Source organism: Halichoeres trimaculatus, unplaced genomic scaffold (genome assembly GCF_033239565.1).
Source record: "Halichoeres trimaculatus isolate MK-OKI-2021-1 unplaced genomic scaffold, fHalTri1.1 fHalTri1_scaffold_15, whole genome shotgun sequence".
NCBI classification, from domain to species: Eukaryota; Metazoa; Chordata; class Actinopteri; order Labriformes; family Labridae; genus Halichoeres; species Halichoeres trimaculatus.
The window spans coordinates 18,873,788-18,900,134 of NW_027437193.1; the positions used below are offsets into that span (position 1 = coordinate 18,873,788).

Genomic DNA, 26,347 nt, shown 5'->3' on the forward strand with positions numbered 1-26,347 from the left:
AAGACTCCATTTCCCATGAGCACCCGAACCCACTGTTGCAAGGATGTGACTCTCAATGAGGTGTGTGTTTGTTTAGAAGAAAATGAAAGGAGAGCAGATCTTCTTCTTTTTTCTTGAACTACTACTTTTCTTTGTTCAAGACAACATTTTAACAGATACAAGGCAATGGGGTAATGAATAATGAATTTTATATATTTATTTAATTGATATTTGTCAATTCCCTCAAAGTAAATCTCTGACTCATCCCATCACACCTTTTTTATTCATGGAATAAATGAGTTCAACACAGCTCACCCACCTTTACATCAAATCCCAACAACACTCAGGCTCCAGCTGACTTCTGAAATGTTGCCTGGCAGCATCTGTAAAATATTCAATCACTGTTGCGCTGAGCTCACAGGCTTCAAATGCAAATCTGCATGTAACCTGCGTGTCTTCAGTTTCAGTAATTTACCCAAAGCAGCAATCCAGGTTTTAATCTGTGTCTGCACCTCTTGTGGCGCCTTTGTAGGGGGATTAGAGCTGCACAAAGCGACACGAAGGAGGCCATGTTGAATTACTAATTGCACGTTTTGTTTGCATCTTTCAGATCGCTGAGGCTGAATCCAAGGGGAGGAATTACTGAGGGAGGAAGGTGTTTACTGTATTTGTTTACATGTTATTTACCCACAACATGTTGAATTGATCAGTGTCTCCTTCTTACACCCTGCAGGTTGCTCTTTTTTCCACTCACTTCCTCTTTCTGTCTTCTTGTTGCCATGCTGCCTCCTTCCCCAACGCCAAGATTTTGAATATTTTTTTCTTCCTGGATGAAAATTTCTACCTCCCTGTTCCTCTGAGTCTTGCTGTGCTAATTTCTCTCTCTAGCTGTCAGTGATTCTGCAGCTCATGCCGTCTCTGCCTCTGTCTTTGCATGTCTTTCTCTAGTTCCTTCGTTCTCTTACTCCCTTATTATCCCGCTCTCTCTGCTGTCACTGCCTCCCAGGACCTCATTTTAACACTGCTCTCTCTTGGCTCCTCTCTTTTTATTTCATCCGTTCTCTCTTTCCTTCATTCCTGGGTCCTCGCCTTCGATGTCTTTCTTCTTGCATCTCCCAGCCCCTCTCCCTGCCTCCCTGCTTCTCTTCAAAGCAGCTCACACCGGTCTTGGAAATCCAGCTCCACACACCTCCTCCAGGTGCGGATTGTTTTTAACAAACCCAGGGCTAAAGACTGACACAGTGATAAATTCACAAACACCAGAATGCACCACTACCTGACTTCAAGAGCACATGCCCGGATGCCTGAGCACACTGCAGAGACTCACTACACTCACAGGTGGCTTTTGAATATCTTGATAGATTTTTGCCAAAATGATGCCATTCTGTGCAGATTGCATCTCTGCACGCTTTTTGGAAGCCTTTCAGAAACTTCAGGAACATTTTTGAGAAGTTTTCAAAGAACATTATGGGATTTGTTCTCAAAAAATGAAACCTGCCAAATTTGAAGTTGCAGTTTTCACTTGACAGCAGTGAAACTGTTCTAGAAAGTCTTCCACTACAGAGCAGCGAGACAGTGTTATAAATCTGCACAGACATCCACAGACTGACTGAAAGGACTGGATTTGTGATTAAACTATGGTTGATGGATAAGTTGACTGGCTCCTACTTCAGTCCAAAGATGTTTAAGATTTTAGTCTGGATGTACCAGTTGTATTAATCACAATTATTTTGGCTCCGTTTGCTGCAAATGGAAAGTTTCTCTTACTCATTTGAAGTCTGAGCAAACTTTAACTGCAAATGTTTGAGCCAAGTTTGGGAAAGAATCTCATACAGGCGTAATATGCATCCTCTAAAGGTGCGATGTGACATCTTAAAACCTCTTGTCACTTCTGACGACTGATATACACCAAACATGTCTCCCAGTCACGGCACCGGATCAAATAGCTTTCTATCAAGTCACTGTGACAACTTACACTATGTCCACTCTATTGCGGTCCAGCTCAGTGGCTGGTCCAGCAGGTTGCAGCTATACACAGCATTTTTGCAGGCTGTTGGAGCTGTGATGCTCAGTTCACCGAAAGTAAAATCAAGTGGGACAGGGGGTAATGCATGGACACTACTTAAAAACACCCAGTGACTTCCAAAATAAAACCAACCGGGTCAAAACCAGATCAAACTTAGCTTGACTATGACAATAAACTGACACAATGAGCAGAGCCAGATCAGGAGTTGACATGTTTGAGGTTTTACAGCCCATGAATGAAGAGAGGCTTATTACGGGAGTTGTGGAAGGTGAACTCCTTGGTCTCGCGACTGCAGCTGTCTGTCAGTCATGTGGCTTGCCAGGCTGAACATGCGGCTGGTGTGAGTTAAAGGAGACAGTCAACACGAGCCGGACTGCAAATGTATCTGGAGTACTTGAGGCATGACACAAAACAACATGTTGCTTGTTACAGCATCTTAAATCTGGGAATCTCGTAAAAAAACTGCAAACGTGGACTGTTACCTGTATATTGACTTTTTTGGGGTATAGTTTGAACATTCAGGGAACTGGGGACCTAATTGTATAAAACAAATCGGGAACGCTTCATATCAAGGTCCTGTAATAAGCATTAATAAGACCTTTGTAAGTACTTATAAGATGCTTATTAACATTATTTGTTTATAAGAATATATAAGTGCTTAAAAAGGGATTTAATAAGCTCATTGTAATAGTTACTATAAGACAACTTAATCTATAAGCTATATGGAACCTAACTCTAAGCCTCTTTGTTTTTTGTCTTCTGCTTTTGTCCCTCATGAGCCCCATCCCAGCCCTTCCCCTAAACCTATTCAGGGTCCCATGCCTCAACCTAACCTGTGGGGCCTAACCCTTACAATGACCTTATTAAACACTTATTAAGCAGTTATATAGTCTTATAAACAAATAATATTGCAATAAGCATCTTATAAGTACTTATAAAGGTCTTCTTAATGCTTATTACAGGACCTTAGTATAAAGCAATACCAACAAATCTTCTGCTGAGTTCTTTGTGAGATCTTTGTGCTTGTGCTTGTTTTGATTATCTTGATCTAAGATTTGTGTGTGCAGCTTCTGTTTTGTCTGGAATCCATTCCAATCGCAGTAAACACTCTTTGAAAGTGAACACAATCAAGTCTGTGGGTTTCAGGTGGGTCTCTTTTTTTTTTCTTTCAGTTTATATAAATTTAAAAAAGATTTGTTCCCACAGTTGTGTGATTTGTGACTGTACTGAACAGATGAAAGTAAAAATTCATGTTTTTTTTTGCAATACCCTTTTTTTCCTTGAGCCATATTTCTTCCATCCCCTCCTTTTGTAAAATAGTGAAGCCAAAACTGCTTATATTTCACTGATTCAGCCATTTAGAGCCAAGTCAGAACTCAGAAGTCAAATGTGTGTAAAATCAAACACAAAATGAAAACTAAGCTTTTTCTATTAAAAAAAAAAAAAAAAAAAAAAAAAAACAGATAAAAATATGATACATTAAAAAAAACTATTTATGAGAGAATTTAGCAAATTATTTTAAATTTTTCAACTGTCATCCGTTAGCTTTAGCGCGGGAGACCTAATGACTTATGCTACAACCAACCACAAGGGGGAGCCCTAAATGTCTTTGCTTCACTTCAGGGGGGCTGTCACTCTGTCAATCATTTTGTTTTTACAAACCTTGATCATGTCTCTGACTTCCTGTTGGTTCCCTACATCTAGTTTGTTAATAAGTAAACTAAAATCGTTAAATGGCTCAAAAACAACATATTTTTGTTTCCTGGATAAAGCCTGAAATGCTGCGGTTGAAGCAAACATTCCTCAGAAAGGATTATGTTTTTTGTGAGGACTATTTTCGGCTGAGGATTTGGTGCACTTGAAATAATGCATCCCTGATATTTATGGCACAAGGATGGTGTGTGAGTGTGGGATTGAGTCTAAATAAATTAGAGTGTTTGTCTCTTCTCGCTTACAAAAGAACATTCAGTGCTACGGCTCATTTGCATGGTTTTTTTAAAGAACTTTATGGCACATGTGAAGAAGACATAACAACTGCCAGCAGCTTGTGTTGTTGTGGCTCAATTAAGCATCAGTTCAAGAGAACAAAGAGCTTCAGCAGTCTTATTGAACAGTCTGAGTGTAACGTACAGACATGTTCTGGATTTTGATGCTGACACACATTAGTGCGAGCAAACAGTCTACTTCTGAATGCATATAAAACTGAACACATATCATGAATGACTGACACCCTACACATCAGAGAGGTGGCTGCCAGCATTAATGGAGACATGCGTGTGTTTTTGAAGCGTGTGCTCCTCTTCTGCAGGGCTCATTGGAAATGAAAGCATCTTATCTCAGACATGCTACCCCCACAGGACCCCCCCTCCACACACACACACCCCTCTCCCCCCTTTAGGTCTATATTACATGTGTGCCCCTCATCCCTTTTCCTCCTGACACAGAGACACGTCTGTACTTTAACAAGCTGCACAGCTAATAAACGGGTGTCAGCACTCATCTTCCCCCGCTGCACACATATCTTTATATAAATGTGATTATTGGAGATGACAGGCAGCTTAGGGAATGACCATTTAAAATTGAAATCATCTCGTATTACACTGAGGGGAACTATTAGCAGGCTGAACTCTGAACACAGCGTCACTGATCCCTCTGAACATGCAAATTCTCTGTACTAAAAAGCTTTTGCAGAGAGGCAGCAGTCAAAACAGCTCAACAACACGGGTCACAACATTTTATCCTGGAGTTACTCTCTGCAGCTGCAAGCATTTGCATTTGGATGCGTCATGCTTTGATTGAGTTTCATACCAGTGTGTGTCATTGTGCAAACAGATGGAAATATTGATAAAAAAAAGAAGAAGAGGCCGGTTTGTAGTGAATGGAGCAGAAAATTCATTTGTCAGACTCTCTTCAGAACGCTCTGATGGAGTCGAATGAGGAGAGGTGGTGAGGTGAATGTAGATTTTAGAATCCTGACAGATGAGAGGTGATTCATGAAATCCTCCTGTTACCTTTTGTGTTTGTGTTTTATTCCAGGTTAATGGGCTTGTGGCATCATGTTGATTAAAAAAAGACAAAAAGTCCTCTCATAAACCTGCCAACGTCAGCAGTGTCTTCACCTCTCCTCCCCCTCATCATCTGTTCCTCTCCTCCTCTCGTCTCCTGTCCTGCATCCTGGACTCTTTTCTATCATGCTCCCTCCTCCTGCATTCTTCAGCCTCCTCCTCGTGCATGTTCTATTCCAGGCCCTCCATCAGGTGTCGGATTTAGCGTTTGTTCAATTTCCTTTCTAACACAATTTATCATGAGAGATTATCATCATTATTTCCTTTATTTGGACCACACTGCTTCGATATCTATTCACTTAAAAACCTGCTGATTTTATAAATGAGGGGTTGTTCTGAGTCTGAAAAAAAAACTTAGTACCCTGGGTTTTGAAAATGCTCTCTAGATAAATTTTATATGAAGTATTTTCAACTGTGTTTAAGGGTCAGTGTGTGGTACACAGGCTATTACCCCAGACTCACACTGAATCCTGTGCGGGTCTGGTGTGGCTTCCACATGTAATCCGTATCATTAAAATCACTGTTGTAGGCTCACATAAGCCCTGCAGGGTGCGAGTCTGGTTGTGGGAGCTGTATGGCACAACAGAAAGAATCCACAAGAAGTAAATTTTTCCCAGACGCCAGAGAGGGTCTGCGTCAAGCTGAATGAAATATGACGAGCTCTTCAGAAAGTGAGTTGCCGGGTAGCATGAAGATGCGTTGTTTTTCAAAACAAAATTGGTGTACAAAGAAAATGTAACTTGACTCTTCTTTGAAAGCACAGTCGCGCTAATAGTCAATGTAAACATTACAACACGGTGACACAAGGTCGCAAAAGAGAGCAGCACAGCATCTACTCACTCATTTTGACAACAACAATGGACGACGAGAGACTCATCCTTGAAGTGGAAAGTCATTCCATTTTTATATGACATATCCCATCCTTATTTTAAGGATAATACAAGAAAATAAAAAATTAATGTTATTTAAAATAATAAAAATTAGAGGAATAAAGGGTTGTGTAATTACTCATTGTAGAAGGAAATAGCAATTTCAAAAGCACTAGGCTACACAAGCGTGCAGTGTTACAGGCAAATACGATAAGCTTGTTCTTGCGGAAAGTCCAGGCAAGAACGTGAATCCACGTGAGCTTCTACTCTCGCCAGTGCCCTTTCCGCACCCTGCACCGGAGCTAGCCGCAGCCTCTATCTGGAGCTGATGTGAGTGGCACCTTGCCACACGGAAATCCACACGGAATCTGGACTGCAACCGTTCTGGAGCCAATGTGAGCACGGCGTTACTCTGGTTGGTAATAATGTAGCCATAGTTTATAGTAAACTTTATAGTCTGGGTGACATGTTGTCATTACAAACAGAGGGAACGTAAAACTGACAGCTTTTCTGTTTACTTAGTTTTACGCTTCTGCAGTTGTAAAATTTCAATAGCTTTTGTCTAAAGTGACTTACAACACAAGCAAGAATTTAGACCAGAGGGAAAAACCTTGGTGAGACAATGTACTTCAAGTTATTTTGGCTTCAGGTAATGCATTCCATAATCAGTGCTAAATATTTACTGAGAGCTGAGACTTAGACCATCTGATTCATTCCACCCTTGAAGACAAAGAGGAGAAGGGTTAGATTTACCTCATCATAAGTGTGAGGGATAACAGCTAAATTAGTGTATTGTAAAAAAAAGTTAATGTTTCCACAGTATGACTGCATTTCAAGGTATATTACTTCTGGATATTTCATCATTATAATAGCAACCCACAGAGAACTCCACTGTGCAGCAAGCAACATGATATCATCGTGCTCCATAAAGTTTTAATGGTGGGTTTGAAGTTTAAAGGGGACATATCATGCTGATCCGTGATTTAATACTTACATATAAAATAATAAAGTTGAAAACAAGACCTTTCACTCCCTGAATTTTCAAAAGATGAGATATTGTATTTTTTCTGATATCCTAGGACGAGATTTGATGCCTCTGAAAATAAGTCATTGACATTTGGATTCGAGATTTCGACCTTCATGACGACACGAGGATCCTCTCTTTTTATTGGAGTAATCTGATAAAGCAGCTCCTCCTCTGTGAAGTCAGTTAGTCACACAACCGCCACCGAGGGATACACCCACCAAGAGTCGAGAGTAAACGTATAAACTATACATGTTACAGTACCGGTTTGACTCACCACACTGAAGCGTCCTGAGATGATCTGTGTCGAGGTGGATTTTCTTCCTCCTGAGCTACAGAACCGTCCAGATCTGACTCGGGGTCCAATACAAAAGGACGTATCCTACACTCTGCCATTTTATTAGTGCCATCAATGCCTTACGGTGAAGTTTTGGCAAACAGCAAACTCGCTTGGTCGGTATGGCGATCTTGTAAATACTGCCATGCTGCAAAAACCGCCCCCTGGCTCTACCTCCTCCGCCCCTCTGATAGAACTGACCAATCAGAGCACAAAGGGCTGTGACGTTGCGAGGTTACTGGAGGTCATTCTGGAAACGAAGCGTTTCAACGAGATCTTCAGAATGGCCTAAAATGAGGATATTGAGAACGCTATTGTGGGGCAATGAAGGAACTAAATGACTTGTACTGAGGGCAGAAATGCTTTACAGGCATCCTAGTCTGGTGTAGTGAAAAGGAGAAACAAGCATGATATGTCCCCTTTAACCAAAGTCCAGAAAGCTTTTTCTGACTGAGGATCTTGTCCAGTTTTTCTGACACCACTTCCTCATTTGCACCTCTCAGAGTCAAGTGTATACAGTAATAGAAAACACTTCACAGGATGTGTTAACCATCTGTTTGTGTGGTAGTAGCCTTAACCAGTACTGGGAGTAGGGAGCATTTGCAGTGTTTAGCTCATTCATGCAAATATTTCTGTGACGCAAAAGTGTGACGAGTTTGTGTGAACATTTTACAGTCATGCCCATACTGTGTAATTTTCTCTGTCTGGACCTCACAGCTTTACACCAGTACATGTAAGGAACTGTTGCTAATTTGTTCTCTCTAGTAATTTGATGCACTCACAGCTCTTCTTCTCCTTTCCAGTAAGAAAACTACTTTAGGACATGCAACAGTCAAAAAAATGAAAAAAATGTGTTTTTAATGCAATAGCATTCAAAATATAGCTTTGATTTTAAATATGTTCGATAATTCAAAACTTCATGCCCCATCCCTGTGAGCAGCTAACAGTTAATGTTTGAGCAGGGGGCCTAATGCAAAGCTGTTCATGATGCTGCTCATACAGTGAATATTTATAAGAAAAAAAAAAAAAGTTCATTTCTTTAGGCTAGATAAAATGATTCATATCAATTCCAGTCTGTTTCCAACAAGCAAAAAACTGATGTCAGGAGCTTTAAACACAGTGTATACCACACTGAGTTCTGTCAAGTGTTTTTTTATGTGTCATCTAGCATTTGGTAGATGCTTCTTTTACAACGAATTGTATTTGAGCCTATCTCCTGCTTTCTTTTTTGTTTATTACCAACTTGTACCAAACATCCTGGGTTTTATTTTTTATTGAAATGATTACAGGTTGTTCTGAGTCAGAGCAGCGAGCTAACAGACAGCCTGTCAGCCACAGGAGAACATCAGACATTAGAATAAACGTGCAGTAAACCACTCATACTCAGGTTTTAAACACAATATAAAACAATTATCTGTTACTCTCCTGTCCTCCTCTGTCCTCAAACTTACCTTGTTGAGCGTGATCACCGCCTCTTGGTTCACCCCTGTGATGTTGAATGTGTCCCCAGTCTCCCCCTCCAGGATGGTATAGTCCAGTTTGGCGTTCTCTCCAAGGTCGGCGTCAGTAGCAGAGATACGGCCAATCTCAGCCCCGGGGATGGCCAGCTCAGACACAGAGAAGGACCACATGCCTGAGGGAGAGAGTGACAGAAACGCATTAGAGAGGCGCTCTTTGTCATTTCATGCACTGATACACCTGATTTGTCTCTAAAACATTTAATTCTGCTTTAGAGCTGTTTTCAAATTGCTGTTCCCCACTCATGCTGAGCTAATATTTACAATATTTCCTCCAGATAAGGCGACTTTTAATTTGAAAGAGGATGAAAGGGAGGGATAAAAGGAAAGAAAAAGGCAGGACTTGAGAGTTATTAAAAGCTAGGTAGAATATGGCCTGAAAACCTGCAGTAAAAAATGTGAAAATTAAAAGGAGCTGGGAAGGAAAAGCAGTAGGAACAGAGCAGATAAAGAAAAAGGAAAGATAAGAGGAAAGAAAAGCAGCTCTTTCTGTTTTAAAAAAAAAATAAAGCTCCGTCATCTTCAAAACATTTGAACTTGATAAAAGGAGCTAACTCTACATCACTAACATCCACTTCTTCTGCCTGAGTCATCTACAGTTTGCTTTTCTCAGACTAACAAGTATTTAGCAAGATAAAACACCTCTTACATGTGTTTATGCGGCTCATTATTACAGTCCCTCTGCTTGCTTTGATAGTTATATGCTTTACATTTACCTTTACATTACCTTAAAGATTAAAGAGAGACACACAACACCACACACAGCTTGAAACATCTCTGAACAAACATGAAGAACACAGCAAACATGAATTCAAATATCCACTTTTTCATCAACCTACTTACACAAAGGTGTATACAAAACCAGCGACCACCAGCTGCTCAGGAAGGAATAAGAGCCGTATAAAGATTAAACACACTCACAGAAACCCAAACAGAGAGAGAGCTATCAACTCAGCTAAAGTGAAGTGTATCAGATTGAGCTGTAAAAGTGAAAGAGCACAACAATCACACAAACAAACATGTTGAGGTGACAGAATGAAGGAGAGCAGTCTCTTTAACATGATAGTTTCTGACTTGGACACAGTTAGAAAAAAGATTCTGACGACGTCACAGAAAGATGATGGTGAGATTCCTTCACTTCAGGATATACTGGACAGTGTCTATCAGCCAAAGTGTTTGACTGTTGGCTTGTTCAGTGCGTTGATGCAAAATTTGTACTTTAATCATTTGACCTAAAGGTCAAATGATTAAAGGCTGGAAATCATTTTGGTACACAAGATGAACACATCAAGCTCTGTATGCTAGTGACCTTGATCTGGCTTGAATAAACAGCTGCCAACTGTGCCGTATGAGCCAGGACGCCCTGTATCCCATATGTTGATGTTACTTCTACGTAACAACACGTAGCCTAAGTGACTGCCTGTTGCGGCAGCTCTCCCTCTTTTGTCTGTTTCTTGTAGTTTTTTCATCTCTTTTTCGTCATCTTTGCATTTGGAGTGGGTCATTGCTTTGTATGGTTCATTTGTTGCATTCATTTGTAGCTGCATATGCATATGCATATAGTATATGCATGGAATAGAATTCAATGCTTACATACATATATACACACATGTAGGGGGTGGGTAAAACATTGATGAATCGATGCATTGAATTATTGCCTCGCCCAATTCAATACATTGATTCAGCAAATCCTCTGAATCAATTCATCTCCTGGCAAATGGGGGGAGTGTGGGTGTTACTTGCGTTGCATGGACGAGGGCCACCAGAGACCAAACAACAAAAAAATGGCAGCCAAATCAGCAGCAGCAGCATAAAGCCAGATCCTTTGGCTCTAAAGTCTGACGTTTGGGTATTTTTATTGCTCCAAAACGTGAGGTGACATACCACATATGTTCACATGGGGCATGAAAATCGATAATCGAAGCATTTGAATCAATATTGAATCAAATCACAACATAAAGAATCAAAATCGAAAGGAAAAATGTACATACTTAATGTATCTACGTAAAACAAATTTCAAACAAAACAGAAAAAAAGCCCTTAATGATATTCTGTATTTCTCATATATGTTTTCTAATTCTGTTTTTAAATGGACATTAGCCTTCATTAGCCTATGACGACACCCGAGGGTTAGAAAGTGACTTCAAGCAACCCAGGAGCAGCCCTCTTCGTGTTGACTTTACAGGGGCATTGATGTAATGCAAACTATGGTTTGAGTACCATCACTGCACTTTATTCTACTGATCTGATCAGAAGCTAATCAACGCAACACCTCTGTGCTACTTAGTTTAGTTTGATTTTTAAGAGGACAATGTGCACTTACATTAAATGTTTGCAATAAACAAAGAGATGGGTGCACCAGGATCAGCCAAAGGCTACATTCCAACTGTGATCCATTGCTACTGGATAACAAGTTGGGTGTAATTGATGACCAAACTGGGAGAAAGGATCATAAAATCTTATACAGGTTTAAAGAAAATGTGGGAACAAATGGCTGTGGGAACATAGGCACAGACTCTTTTTGTCATCACGCTAGTCTACAGGTTGTTCATCATTTTAGCTAATGATTTACCACGAGTGCATTTATGGTTTGTACCAACAATCAGCTGATCCACCAGGAGACTCGCATGTCTCTCCCTTTGGCAATTCAAGTTGTTTTCTTCAGGCAGTGAAATATTTTCAACAAAACCAACTTCCTAATTTAGAATAAGTTATTGGCTGCAGTGATCGTGTTTCCGTCTGTCATTACATATTATCACATTTTATATCTCTCTGGAACTATTTATATAAACACTTATTCTGAATTGCACTTTATCTATCTATCTATCTATCTATCTATCTATCTATCTATCTATCTATCTATCTATCTATCTATCTATCTATCTATCTATCTATCTATCTATCTATCTATCTACTTACAATAGTATCCACAACAACAGTGGGAGCTGTCGTGAGGGTTGTCAGGAAATAACAGGCTGTTGCTTTTTTAGTATCAGAATTACATATTTAACACAGCATGTAATGACTGGTCGTAATACTCCAACTGCATGATATAGCTTTGCAACAAAGCCAAGGTTTGGTTTTGAGCCTGCTGTTTTAGGTCTATGGTATTTTTTTAGTAACAAGAAGGCTGAAAACAGCCAAGTCCAGCAATGACTTTTTAACAACATCCACAGATGAGACATAAACCTATGAAGAACCTATGAGAGAGAAGCAGTAGTGTCTGACAAAGCGTGCTTTCGTTGCCTTCTCTGTAAGTAAAGTCAATTCTCTGATTTTTATTTGTCTAATGATCCTGTCATGTTTGTTCATGTGTGGAATAATTTAAGGAAAAACTCCTTAATCTGCCTGACGTATCACTTACTGTGAGGCTGAGAAATTGAGTAAAGGTCCTTCAGTGTGCGCCGTAAATCACTTCAGCAGAACCTGACCCTGTGACAGGAATGTCAGAAATTAAAAGTAGCTTTAGGAAAAGTAATCTTCAGCTGATGTTTGGGTTTGCTTATGAAGGTCAAAGACTCCAGTTTAAATTGAAACGGTTCATAACCAGCAGAAATCGTTTCTGTTACATCTATAAAAACCAGGGCTGGTGCAGTATAAAACAGCCAGTCGTTTGTTTGTGCGTACTTAAGAGAGAAAATAACTTTTCTCCTTTCTGGATATATTTTAGCACACGGCTGAGAGCTGTTTCATAGATTTCTCCAGAAGAAAAAAAACAAAGCAAGATGTGTTTTACTTTATCTATTTAAGATGTAAGTGCATGTGTAACAGTAACCCACAGTGCTTTTGCTGCGGGTGTATTTCCTTCTTTTTCAGCAAATGCACAATGATTCCTGCTGGAACAAAAACATGGCTGACCTGCTCTAAGTTCTGTCTCTGAACACATCCAGTTCAACAGTGATGACGAACTGCTGCGCCTGCTGTCACTGCACCACCTGTTCACACAGGCTGTAAGCTAAATAACATCTAGCTGTCCACATACAAAAGATAACCACTTTCTAAATACAGCATGTAAACACAGAGTGCAGTTGATGTGTGGAATATTGAAAACAACCTGCAGAAACAAAAACTGGTGATTGGAGTCAAGTCAGTCCATACTCCTGCTTCGTGACTCTTTGATTCATTCAGCAGAAACTGAGCACCTCGGCAGATTCTCTGGGATGAAATAAACTCTGATATTAAGAACATCCATCAGTAAGATGGACTCTTTAATGGTGTTTCATAATAAACAGGATCAGATGACGGGAATGTATTTGTTGATTACATGTGTGAAAAATTGAGCACCACAGAGCAAAGATGAATAGAAGTAGCAGAAAGGAAAAATGAGTGCCTTTGTCTTATTTCCCACCAGCTGACGCAGTTATGAAATTAAGAATCAACAAGATACTGCTGTGATAATAAAGTCTGTAAATCTGCAGTACATCAGCTGGGATGGATTTGATCAGATTACAGTGAATAATCTTCTGATCATGATAAAATGCATTGTAAACCCAATAGTTTAAGTAGTTTTATTAAGCTGCCTCAAGTTATTACACAACTATTATCGCCCAACCAGTTTCTGTTACTTTAGTTTTGCTCCCTGAGAGGATTTGAAATCTGATTTATTGAATAATTTGTATTTTTCTCCTTCAGCTGCTGTGACAGCTGTTATATAACTGCTGAGTAATTCACTGTAGACACCATAGAAAATACAAATATACCTAAGAAATCTGCAAAAGACTAGTTTTGTGGTTAGATATGTTGATGTTCTAAGCTGCTAGCTAATGCCAACACTGCTTCTCTACAGCAACTACAAGCAGCATGTGTCACGCTAGCGCCAGCTCACCGCCGGTCTTATGGCTCTTAAGAGCTGTGAACTGGTTCCATTAACATACTCTGCTTTCAAGAAAGCTTTTTTACTTTACTTCATTTAACTCCAGGTGCATAACTGCTTCCTCCTCCTCATCCTCCTGTGCTGCCTCCACCCCCTCTTATGCCATTTAGTCCAGGTGCTAAGCTAGAAGCTCTCCAGGAGAGCCTCCTGCTGCTGTTAGTGTAATGTACAGGATGTGTCAGTGCACTTACCATAACTTACAGACGAGCAGTTTCTTGAAAAGGAAAATAAAAGGAAAAGATGTTACTTCAAAGTGCTGGAGTCCCTGAGTACTGCTGGACTCCCACAATGCTACTCTTAATGCAGAAAAGCGTGATTTATCATTCACTCACAATGAATGCTAATGTGTCACTGTTACTCTGTGAGCACTCTTTCTAACACTTCATTGTTCTGCTAAAACTGACAGGCTCTGCATTTTTAGATTCTAAAAGCAGGATAAATTAGCTCCAGAAATCACAAACATCAGACACGGCTACAGTTTGATCAACCCACCAAAATGTAGATTGTTTCACAGGAAGCTTTAATACAACTCTGTCTAATTAAACCGTGTTTACATGCTAATCTGAGGCAGAATTTTGTATTTTTTTTTTTTTTCAGGGAAACTTGAAGCAGCCTGGACCACATTTTACTGAGATAATTTGAAAACGATTAATCAATATGACTTTATTCAAAGTGTTTATTCTGAATATATCTGCAAGACAACACAAAATTGTTCTTTAGTTCTCAGAAAATTCCTCTCTGAAACTGTAGCCTGCTCCAAGTAATCAATGTTTCTGCTGATGAATATATTCACCCAAAGGCTGAGCTTTGATAAGTCGATCGTCTTCAGGCCTACTTTTGGGTTTTGATAAATATTTCTCTCCAGACTTCTGTTTTGGTTTTCCAAAAGAAGAATAGCTAAACATCACAGTACACAGGGTTTTTTTTACTACTATAGTTATTATTATGTTCTTAATTTATTTTAAATTCACCCAGCAATACGTGTTAGTTGGTTCATGTAACAATCACTGGACAACCACAAAGCCTGTGCTAGTTATAAATCCAATGGCGGTGCGACATATGCTTCTATTTCAACCATCTTTTCTTTAAACCAAGGTATTATAAAGTCAAGGCTAAAAAGAAAGACTGGAAGGTTTATTTCATTTTATTTTATTTTTTTAATTAGTGTCCACAATGTCAATTGGTCATTTTTGATAAGTGTTGATGCCTTTTGTTGACAAACTAGTTGCTGAACTAGCTTTGTTCAAGTTTTGACCAGACAAAGATGGAGGCTTTTCTTTCATTAAAAAATATATATATATTTTTTTTTTTTTTTGGGGGGGGGGGGGCTTTCTGCAGTCAGCCTCATGAGTCTTGAAGAGCTGCAGGTTTAAGCACTCAAACATGGGCATCATGTCCCTTTCATGTCTGTTGAACCCGTAAATTTGCTGAAAAGAATACATTTGCCATGAAAGTTCTACCAACTGTCAACACCTGGATACTATTTTTTTTTTATCATTGTAAACAAATCATTTTTAATCCTATAAAACTGTCCTTAGATCAAGGTTTATGTTGGCTGGAACTAACTTGCTTTTTTGTTGTTTCATGTGTTGTCTGACCGATAAAGACATTACTGGCCCAAATGTTAGATGGGGTTAAAAGCAGATTGAATCACAAACGCATTAGTTAGCGTACATGATGTGTTTTTTTTTTTTTTTTTTTGTTTTTTTTTAAATTAAATAAATGTGGGAAAAGTAGATCCTCTTGTTATTGAGATCCACACTTTTTTTCATGCCAATAGGCAGCAACAACAGTAAGGTAAGCACCAGATTTGTTTACTTTCACTCAAATGCCACATACCCTGTTGACATGGCAGCGCAGAGAAAACAGTGGGACATGGATGTTATCAGGTTGTCAGGTTTGCTACAGAAAAGCTGTGGGACAACACGTCTTCATGAGTGCAACCTGGTTCTCAGCCGGTACACAAGTCACCTTTTACTTTCTCTCTCTGTTGGAGAAAGACAGTGGAATGGTGCTTTTTTTCTTCTTTTCTTTTTTTACTGGCAGAAGAAGGGGGATTCAGGTTCAGCCAGGCTGTAATATGGGCTGATCGCTGCATGCAAATGCAAGTGGAGCATTGATCTGCATTTCAGTCGCCAACAAGCTGATCAGGATGAATTCTGAGTCAAAATGAGAAAACTGGAATGGAGCACTGCAGGTTGAAGTAGTTGCTCTTTTAGGGATGATGGGCATCCTAAAGGTAGTTTTCATCTCCCTCTGTTAACTCAGGGGTCTTTAGACCCTGTGTATGCTCACTCAAAGAGCACTTCACTAGTCATAACCACACAAAAAGAATCAATCCCTGCCTGTCTCCGTCAGTCAGGCTGTTAAAGAGAACAATAATGACAAAAAGTTTGAACTGTAAAATCAAACACTGCTGCTGCGTAAAGGGCAGAGAGGAAAGCTACGGAGAACTGATGTGTCCATGGATAAATAGATCTTAGCAGCAGTTACATTGTTCATGCATTGTCTGCATGTCTGAAAAAGATTGATTTAAATTGATGGCAGAAACAACAGAAACTGTTCCACAATGAAGAATGTCTGTAGACACTTTCTGTAGCTTCAGGTCATAACACCTGTAATTTGTATTCTTGTACAACTCAGTCAATGCATGTACTAGACAGGAGAATAACATCCAAACTCAGCTTTGTTCACTGTCATAGTGTTAACAAGGACTTTTTATAAACATTTTTTTTTTTTTCCAACAAGATAATTATAAAAGATAACCAGAGGGAGATCTCTCTCTTAGAATAATTAGTTAAAAAGAAGAGGCCTTTGGAACCAAATTGGAATTAAAACTCCTCACATGACTAGGTCCTAAGTGGGGATAGGCATCGCTGCTCTGAGATTGATACTATTTGAGACACCTTGAACATCCAAGTCTTTATTGACTTCTCTAGTCATGCTTTTCTATTGTTGGGGGAAAGGAAAGAAAAGGATGGTGATATTTTTTAAGCAACTTGGAGATTTTTTTTTCACTAATTTTCAGTATTTGCTCTAAAAATCTTGGCATCAGTGGTTTTGATGGTATACAATCAAAGCTGGCAGGAGCTCATGTTAGGAGGTTACATTCTATATGACATATCTGTAATGTCAGAAAACAGAATTTCTCTCAAAGCAACTGTATTTTACGTTTCTCCACAAAATCTGAATTCCTTTCTTAAAAAAGGCTAAAATGTAAACACATCATGATAACAATCTTGTAACTTATGCTCAATTTACTGACCAAGCTCTGAATACAACAATGAAAACTGATCTCATTTAACCAGTTCATTGTTATTGTGCCTATTCTGTGGTTACCATGGCTGCTCTGGGAGGAGCTGGATGATTTTCCTACACCAGTAGCAGCGTCAGGGTCTGAAGTCTTTTATACCCAGAGGTAATCAAAAACTCTGAAATCACCCAAACTCAAAACCTCTTTGAATGTTCAACCATCCTCACAAGCAACTGATCATGAGATGTTTTTCTTTTTGTAGTTAAAAATCTGTTGGCTTGGAAATGAACATTGTTTAGAAATTTTGTAAGATAATTGACATATGTATGTGCATCAAGTTGATAAAATTAAAAGTTTACAGTTTGTGCCACCAAAGAAGTGGTGCTAAAGACTGGTGTCCCCTGCCATGGGAAGACCCTTGACGGGTCACCAATCAATCACAGGGTCAACACACAGAAACAGACAACCTCTCATGTGCACACTAACATCTACAGGCAATTTAGAATCACCAATTAACCTGATGAGCATGTTTTTGGACTATAGGAGGCAGCCAAAGTACTTAGACAGATCATACAAACCGTACACAGAAAAGCCAATCTTGCTTGAAACTGAATTCAAACTGGTGACCATCTTGCTGTGAGGAAAAAGTGGTAACCACTGCACCACTGTGCAGCACAGTGTAACATAAATTAAAGATTAAATCACAATATTAGACAACCTTGTAAAATGTAACTGATAATTCTGTTTTTATTTTAACCATAATGGCTGAAATAACCATTCACAAATAGTTTGAGATTTTGGAAAGCCTTTCAAACCCAAGTCCCAAGCCTAACTTGAGGAACCATTGAATTAAAATGACATTAAAACAAGATACACTGTTACAGTTAAGCACTAACAAGAAGCACCACTGATGAGCCCAAATGTTACTAATTTTGGAAACAGAATTCTGTTTCATGACCAGGTAAACGCTGTGTGCTGAGAAGTACATCTCCCTTTGAAGCAAAGCCATTAAATCAGGGTACAAACTCCCATCCCTGCTTCTCAGTTCTGCATCACTAATGGAAAGTTTATTGTCTGGTTGCAGGGACAACAAACTGGAACGTAGAGTTTAGTGGCATTTTTAAGGGGTGAAAAGTTGTTTTTCTGTATTTCCTAACAATCTTTTGGCATAAGAGAGACACTGTGCCTATGAAGAAAAAGAGCACACACAAAAAAAAAAAAAGAATCTGATGATGTTTTGGAATAACAAGCTGAAACTGATATTTACGAGCTGAGGCTGAAAATGGGAAAATAAATCTAACTGAAAATATGGGAACAACACTACATATAAATGTATTTTGGGTTACTTATTGAATCCGCACAGTGACATTTCAGAGAAAAGTGAGCTTCTATTATTGTGGATGCAGTGTGACTTTGTCCTTATCCTGCTTTAAGGTGACAGCGAGCTAAGCCAGCCCGATAAACAGACTGTTTTCAGAGTTTGGTTTGGTTTGGAAGAACTTGAGCAGCCTGTACAAAGCCCTGACCTCCTATCTATCCAACACCTTTGGGACAAAGCAAACGGACATTGTGGACCAGATCTTATCTGAGAGCATCAGAGTTTGACCTCAGTGATGCTTCTGTGGTTGGATGGCACCAATTTCACAGTGCCAGGTTCTAAATTCAGTGAATGAATAATGTGTTTCATCTGCCGAATTGATTACATGAAGAGGATGTGCCGATAAAACAGAACTTTTTTGCATGATCTACTTATAAATGTATATGAACACATAAAAACCCTGAAGTATTGTGAGGTATATATATTTGGCCCCTGAGTGTGCCGACGCCCACATGGCCTCGTAGGTTTCAGCCCACAGAAAGGACAGCATGTGCCAGTGAATCAACACTAAATGCCACTTTATGTGGTGTGACTCCCATGCCTACCATCTGGGACCAACACAGCACCAGAAGGCTGAGACGAACACAACTCCAACACAGAGAGAGATGTTGCTAATGAGACAGCAAATTAGGAAAGTTATTTACAAGTCAGAGTCTGCGGTTTCTATTGATCTGTGCTATTGTATGCGGGTGCGGGGCAATGCACGCCTACGCTGACAGCACAGCCGCTGTCATGGATTTCTCTCTCTCTATACACTCACACACACACACACACACACACAAACACCCACACACACACACATGCAGCAGCAGAGTAGAGTACTCCAGCTGCACACTCCTTCATACACACTTGTCACACCCAGGGAGCGCTCGCGAGGAGAGTGACAAAGAGGGTGTGATGCTGGCAAAGTAGGCTAGACCTAGTCATTATCAGCTTTCTGCTCACACGGGAGAGCAGCTGGCAACACAAGTCGTACATCATTTCCACCTGTGATGGACTAGGGAGAAGTAAGGAGGGGGGGGTTCAGCAGGAAAAGGGTGGTAGAGAAAGAGGGGGAGGATAGTGAAAAGGTGAGTGGCAGAGTGAGATTCCCAGCCCATTCAGCACAAAGAGAAAGCTCAGAAAGCAGCACTGGTTTGAGATTAAATCACAGATCTAGTGAGAATGAGGACTGACTTGGATCTGTCCTCTGCTGTTGTTGCACAGGTAAAGCTAATAGAACAGGCTGAGAGGAAACAGCATGTGCAGGCTGGTTCAATGCTCCATGTCTCACTAATATTGGAGCACCCCGCTGAGCCTGCCATAATTGTGCCACAGAGAATAAAAGAAAATCCCTCCTGTGCTAAATTTGGACAAAACTTCACAAAACGACACTCCATTCATCACTTCTGTTTCTCACCTGTGGTCCCACTCAGCTTGTCTGCTTTTACTTGACTGTTGTGAAATGAGACCAAGGGATGCTGCTATTGGCTGGGGACTTCCTGTTTTGGAAGCTGATTGGATGACAGAGGCCTGGTAGGACACTACACAGTATTGTTGGGAAATGACAGGTGTTGAGTGTTAGCATGAAAGGATATAGTTTAATCATAGACTGTAAAAACAAAACATCACCCCTTGGATTGAAAACCTCCCTTATGAAGCGCCTGTTTTTTGGTGTCTAAAGCGACAATATCCAGAAAACAGTAGATTTGTGATTGCGTAATATCAATGATTATCTTCTTTCAGATAATTTGCAAAAGAAAAAAAAAGATAAGTCTGCCTCTGATTGGGCAAACTTGTGAATCTAATATCTTCTAAACAGTGTGTGCAGGTAGAGGGATGACCCATTTTGACCCAAGCTGTGTTTTAAACCACTTTTTTTTTTTTTTTAGCTTGGTGTGCGTTGCTGTGGTTTTCTGGTGTTTTTGTGGCCCGCCTCAAGCAGAATCTCAAAGAGGTGCAGATATTAGCACGTCTGCATGGGTTTCATTTCTCACGGTCTGGAGGCCAAAATACACCAAACACGTCTCCAGTCTGGCTCCGGAGATGAGGTAGGTTCCTGTACAAGTCAATGTGTCAACTCACACTGAATCTGCTCCATTATGGGCTGGCTGCATCTCTGCTCCGGCAGGTTGCAGCAGATATGCAATAATCCTACTTTTGCTGGATGCCAAAGCCAGTGTTGTGCCAGCTCACACAAAAAGTGAGCTAGCTCAAAGTTCAGCTCACACCAACTTAAATGAACTAGTTCGCATTCGAAGCTCATTTTTGAAAAGTATGAACTTAGTATGAACTGGTTCACATTCATATTTTCACTGATGTTTCCTTTTTTAGTAGAGCCATCCATGCTTTAGTTCATATCTTCCAAGCTAATTCCCCAAATATATGAGTCTGATGCTGTTTTGGCACCACACTGGCCAGAGCTTTGTGGCATCAATTCATTGTAGTGCAGATCACGTAGGACAGGAAGTCATCAGGGGAACTACCTAAGAAGAGCCAGTGACTTTCAAAATGAAAAAAACAAAAAAACAAAAACTATAGCAGCATCACATCATTTTTAGATTGACTACAAAAAACACTGTAATAATAAGCACAGCCAGGCCAAGAGTCAAAAGGTTTGCGGTTTTACAGCCATCTGCTCCAGCTGTCTGGAGGTCCTCCAACACTCTGGACTGAATATACAGCCAGTGTGAGTTTACGTGGAGAGTCGCAACGCAAAGGATCCAAATGCATCTAGTGTACTTCAATAAAGGGTGGCAGTGGTTTGCCTTCATATTAATACTGTCATTGTGACTGAAGGCCCTTGAGTCTGAAGTCCTATTTAGGCAGAAAATTAGTTTGGATTTAGGAAAATCAACTAAATCCAATCAAAGTTTCTGACCAACAGGCCTCTGATTTTCTTACTAACACGCCACATGACTAACAGGTCAATAGGTTGGATCTGCAAATAGGTTGGATCCTGAAAATCTGAACTCAAGAGAACCCTGAACAAAAGGCTGGATATATCATTGTTACCTCTTTATCCTTGCAAGTCACAGGTGTTCACTCTCCAAAGCACGCTCTCCTCTCTTCTATTTTTTTTCACTCCATGCCAATATAATTTGCGAAATAAGTATCACGCTGTGTTTTAGATGACTTCAAGCTGAGACCAAAACTTTATTGGGAAAATGTTCACCGAGGCAGTAAATCAAACAAGAATTACTCTCATGGATGTAATCTCTGTATTACCACCTATTGGTTTCAAGTGAGATGTTATAAAAGCCCAAAGATGGTGGAGAAATTTAGTTCAGGCCACAGTCTAGCTATTAAGTGTACAGCCACAATATGTACACCTCTTAGAGAAATTATCCAAATTACAAATTATGTCCAATTACGTTTAAGTCTTAATATAACCAGGACAAATGAGTCATAGAAGCATCACCTCTTGTACAGTTTTAATCGGAACAGCAATGAGGTACTGAGTTCAAAGTCTTTACCTGGTGGTTAAACATGTTCGTGGGAATGGACGTATTTTACAGTTCCTGTTTTATAACAGGTTGTCATTTACTTTCATCCATCCATCCATCCATCCATCCATTCATCTAATAACCCACACATCTATTTGTGAGTCCAGTTATTTCTTTATCTTATTTTCTAGCTTTTCATCAACCCATCCATCCCGAACCCCAACTCATTTACACCTCCATTTAAACTATTGAGACATCCATCTAATTTTCCAACCTCATACCCAATTTTCCACTGAATCAGTCCCTTTTTCCAAGTACCTATTTATGTATACATCCATCTTTTCATCCATCTATTATCCATCGTACTTTCATCCTTTTATTTATCGATCTTCCTACAGCTTTTCCAGTACAGTGTCAAAGGGGTTTGGAACAAGCCCCCTATGCCTACCCGTACAGACAAACAACCTTTCACACACCCACTCACTGCTATGAGCAATTAAGCACCAACAATAGCCAGTGTTTGGACTATAGGAAGAGGCTATGATACCTGAGGGGACCCATGCATACACAAAAGAAGATGGAAACTCTATACTGAGAGTTTCCTGTCCATCCTGGGATCAAACAACAACAGAAGACAAAACTCTTGCTTAGAGGTCTGTGCCGACCACTGCTCAACTTGGCTTTCCTGTTTTTGTACAACTAGTTAGGTTAACCTGAAACTGCATTTTTAAGGTAATCTGTTCAGCAATTGTGAGTGATTGGTGGAGACTAGGGATGCATGAATCCAATCCTGGTATTGGGTATTGGCGCCAATGTAGCCCCTCAAAGCTGGATCAGGAAAGGATTGGTCCAAACTTGACAATAAGGCTAAACTATGATTTAGTCTATAAGGTATAAAATTGGACAATCAAATAGTCATTACTTTAAATTCTGAAACATTTTCTGACCAAACTGCTGTTAAACATTTAAACACTAATAGATTGAATAAATATTCACTTCAGTAATTCCATATGCACTAAATTTTGTCTTTCCCTCAAAAATGTACTAGTCTTATCCCACAGTAGAGCATGCAGGTTATTATTTAACACTGGTATCAGATCAGGATTGGTACTGGTTGATAACCCAAAGCCCAGGTATCGGTATCGGTATCTGGACCAGAAAAACCGGATCGGTGCATCCCTAGTGGAGACTGGTGAAGCAATCTGGATTTATTTTGTAAACAGAGCACACTGACGAAGACTGTTTTACACCTTTCTGATGAGATTTAAGAAAACAGTTTGGACAGTTCTGCCCTGTCACTGACTACAACTCCATACTTATGACTCCAGCCGCTGGTTAGAGTGTATGCCAGAGAAAGAGAAAGACGTGTGTACCTGAAACACTTCATCACATCTGAATAACTGCTAAAACCAAATGATGAGAAAGCTATCACTCATAGAATCCTCTATCATTGTCACAAGATCCCAGATTGGTTCAGAGATTGCAAAAGGTGAGGTACTTCACTTTTAAAACTAGAGGCTTTGTCAAGTTCTTTATAGTGCCTATGAGATTAATACAGGTTTGAAAGAGCATAAAAGAAGCTATAAATGACAAACTGCATGATAGAAAATGGATGGGAGCTGGGGATGATCTGACAGAAGAAGACGGACTCTATGAGGACAGATAAATGTGCGTTGAAAGATGCATCGAGACGGAGACAGGGAGAGTAAGAACAAAGAAGGATAAAAAACCCTCTGGGAAATATTTCTTGAAGACAAAAAGGGACTGGACTGGATTGTGAAGGAATTTGGAAAGTGAAGGAGAAGTGGTGGTGGTGGTGGTGGTGGTGGTGGTGGTGTGTGTGTGTGTGTGTGTGTGTGTGTGTGTGTGTGTGTGTGTGTGTGTGTGTGTGTGTGTGTGTGTGTGTGTGTATGGGGGGGGGGGGGGGGTGGGGGGGGGGGGTGGGGTGTTAAAGTGGGAATTAAAAACTAAAAGGGAGCGACCGGGCTACAATTTATCTGAGGCAGAGTGTTTCTTATGATGCTGCTGGTGGTGGTTGTGGAAGGAATCGAGTTCGGGGAGTCATTAAAAAAATGTCTAGCTGGCTAAAGCGCAAGCACTGGTTTTGAAAATAGCCTGAATAAAATCTGCATCCGTTTAGTGAGAGATGGGTGGTGGGGTGGGGGTCCATCGCACACAGGCACTCATTCTCAAGAGGGCTTAAGGGAAAAGGCCAGGGAGACAGGAACGGGTAGATCAAGGCACGGAGAGTGCGATTTAGGCATCATCCTGAGTGTTAAAGACTGAGCGAGGTAGTGATCACTGAGGCAGGAATGAAGAGATGAAAACAGCGGCATTCTGCTGTCTGGGCAGAATTTTTATTCTTCCCAAGCCACTACGGGGTTAAATTAGACTGCAATGAGAGGGAAAGCAACAGTAACGCCTTCTATCACAGTGCTAATGGGGTTAATAATGAAACAGTGTTGATGTGCAGTGCAGGCGTATAAAACAGTGCACGTCTCTGTTTAACTCATGTGCACAGCCATTACAGCGCTCTGCTCTAATGCTGTATTGAGTAGGAGGAAAAGGCTTTTGTGCGTGTGTGTGTGTGTGTGTGTGTGTGTGTGTGTGTGTGTGTCCATTAGTCTATTAGTATGTGGATGCTTGTACTTGCATGCTGGTGTGGGCACTCTCAGGTGCTTAAGTGCAAACAGTGTTCAACAATGTTGAACTATCTGCCACCTCACACCCAGCCCGAATCAAAGGCAGCTCCTTTAAGGGCAGACTAACTAAAGCAGAAAAGTGCTCATGACTTAGATAATGGAGCTTTTTTTTCATCACCTTCATTGAAACATTCTTGGAAGTTACATAATAGCAAGGTTTCAAGGAGAACTGGAGCACTGGCTTCAGACTTCTCATGATATCAAGAGGCTAAAAAGCTTCACAGAGTCTCCCTCTGCAGCATACAAAATGATAAAACGACCAAGTTAGCTGAATGAAGGGCTGAACTGACAAAGAGAGAGGGAAGTACAGTTTAAGGCCGGCTAAATCTGGCTAGAGTTGACATCTGTCTCCACCTGCAGAGAAAAAGAAATGTTGAAGAAAAACTGAAAGAAATACGACAGAGGGCTGAGAGCAAGGGAAGGAGACAGAAAGAGAGAAAGAGATGTGACTGAGAGCAATGTTTCCAGCAGTGATTTTACTGTCTATTGAAGCAGAAAGCACTGAACTTTAGATGAAATATTAATACGTTGCACGAGAAACAGAGGGATGGAGAAAATAAAAGGATAAGTGTGCTGGTATTAGCCACCTCCATTTTAATTAGTTTCTCTTTTCATTTCCTCCTTCTCTTATTTGAGCTCTGAAGATGTGAAACTTAATTAGAGAATAACAATTATTGGAAATTATTGCCTATTACCTAATTGTTTAGGTTATCAGAGTAATCATTATTACTCTTTGCAACCACAACCAGGCATTAGAGCCAGATGAAATTAGTCAAACTGTTTTAGGACTCAAATGAAGGATTTTCCATCAGAACCCGGCGTGTGCTCGGTGAATCCAGAGGATTTATAAAAGTGAGGTGTCAGCCCAGCCTGAAGGCATGCTGCAGCCCTGATGTGGATTTTCCTTATGAGACTCGAAGTATCAATTTGTGACAGCATAGTGAGTTTTTAAAGAAGGAAAAACGGAAGAAGTCAAAGGAAAAAAAATCAGCAGCATCTAAATTGAATATTCTTCCGGGCTAGTTTCTGCAAAGTGATTAACACTGATTGACTACATTATGTAACGCCAGAGGGTTTGGGAAATGTAATCAGCGCCTGTATTTAATAACTGTCTCAGAATCACTCTGAGGAAAAGCAGTGAATTTCAACCTCAGACTAAAAATACTCTGTAAAATAAGACACTGTGCGCCATAAATAGCTTATTTTCATGCACAGTTCATTGAGTAATATGGGTAGAGTAGCTATCACGGTTACAGTTCCTTCTCCTTGGAAGTAATGCAGAGGTCTGGTTCACTGATTGTATGTTTTTATGTCAGTGTGAAAGACAGGTCTCCATCTCCTCCCTCAGTTGAAAAAAAAAAGAAAGAAAAAAAGAAAGAAACTAAAATACCACCAAGATGAGCACTGACATATCAGGCTGGGGACATATTTTTGAAGAGGGGCAGTGATCTGGCTGGCTGAGCTGGAGGATTGATTTTGTGTCTCTTCTGCTGAATGTAACATGCATCTAACATACCGGTAAAACTTCAAAGGGCTGTCAGGCTGGAACAGTTTGTGTTTGTCAACACAGCTGTCATGTTAACATCGGTTTGAAAATTAAAAACTCAAATACACAAAAAATAGATAAAAACATATATGCACCATAATGATACACACTACCTGCTTTGACTGAGAGCATGTTGTAAAATTAAACTCATCTGATGGATCTATTAAGTTTCATCACCAGGGGTACACTCAGTCATTCATTTTCATTTATAAGGAGAGGTTGTTTGATCCTTTTTATGACAGTCCATGGTCTTAAGCCAACCCTGGCTTACACTGTTACTCCCTAGATCACTAGCTGCCATAAGGCTCAGATTTTTTTTTTTTAAAGGGGACATATCATGCTTGTTTCTCCTT

At 40.1% G+C, this 26,347-nt stretch overlaps 1 protein-coding gene across 4 annotated transcripts in view; it reads right to left on the reverse strand.

The window, feature by feature from the left end:
* Positions 1-26,347, reverse strand: part of cdh24b (cadherin 24, type 2b) — a 296,244-nt gene that overhangs the window by 49,773 nt on the left and 220,124 nt on the right. For all 4 annotated transcript variants that reach the window (XM_074687942.1, XM_074687943.1, XM_074687940.1 and 1 more), the window contains one exon: positions 8,752-8,933. In XM_074687942.1, the coding sequence (XP_074544043.1) occupies positions 8,752-8,933 (182 nt within the window). The remainder of the gene's footprint in view (positions 1-8,751; positions 8,934-26,347) is intronic.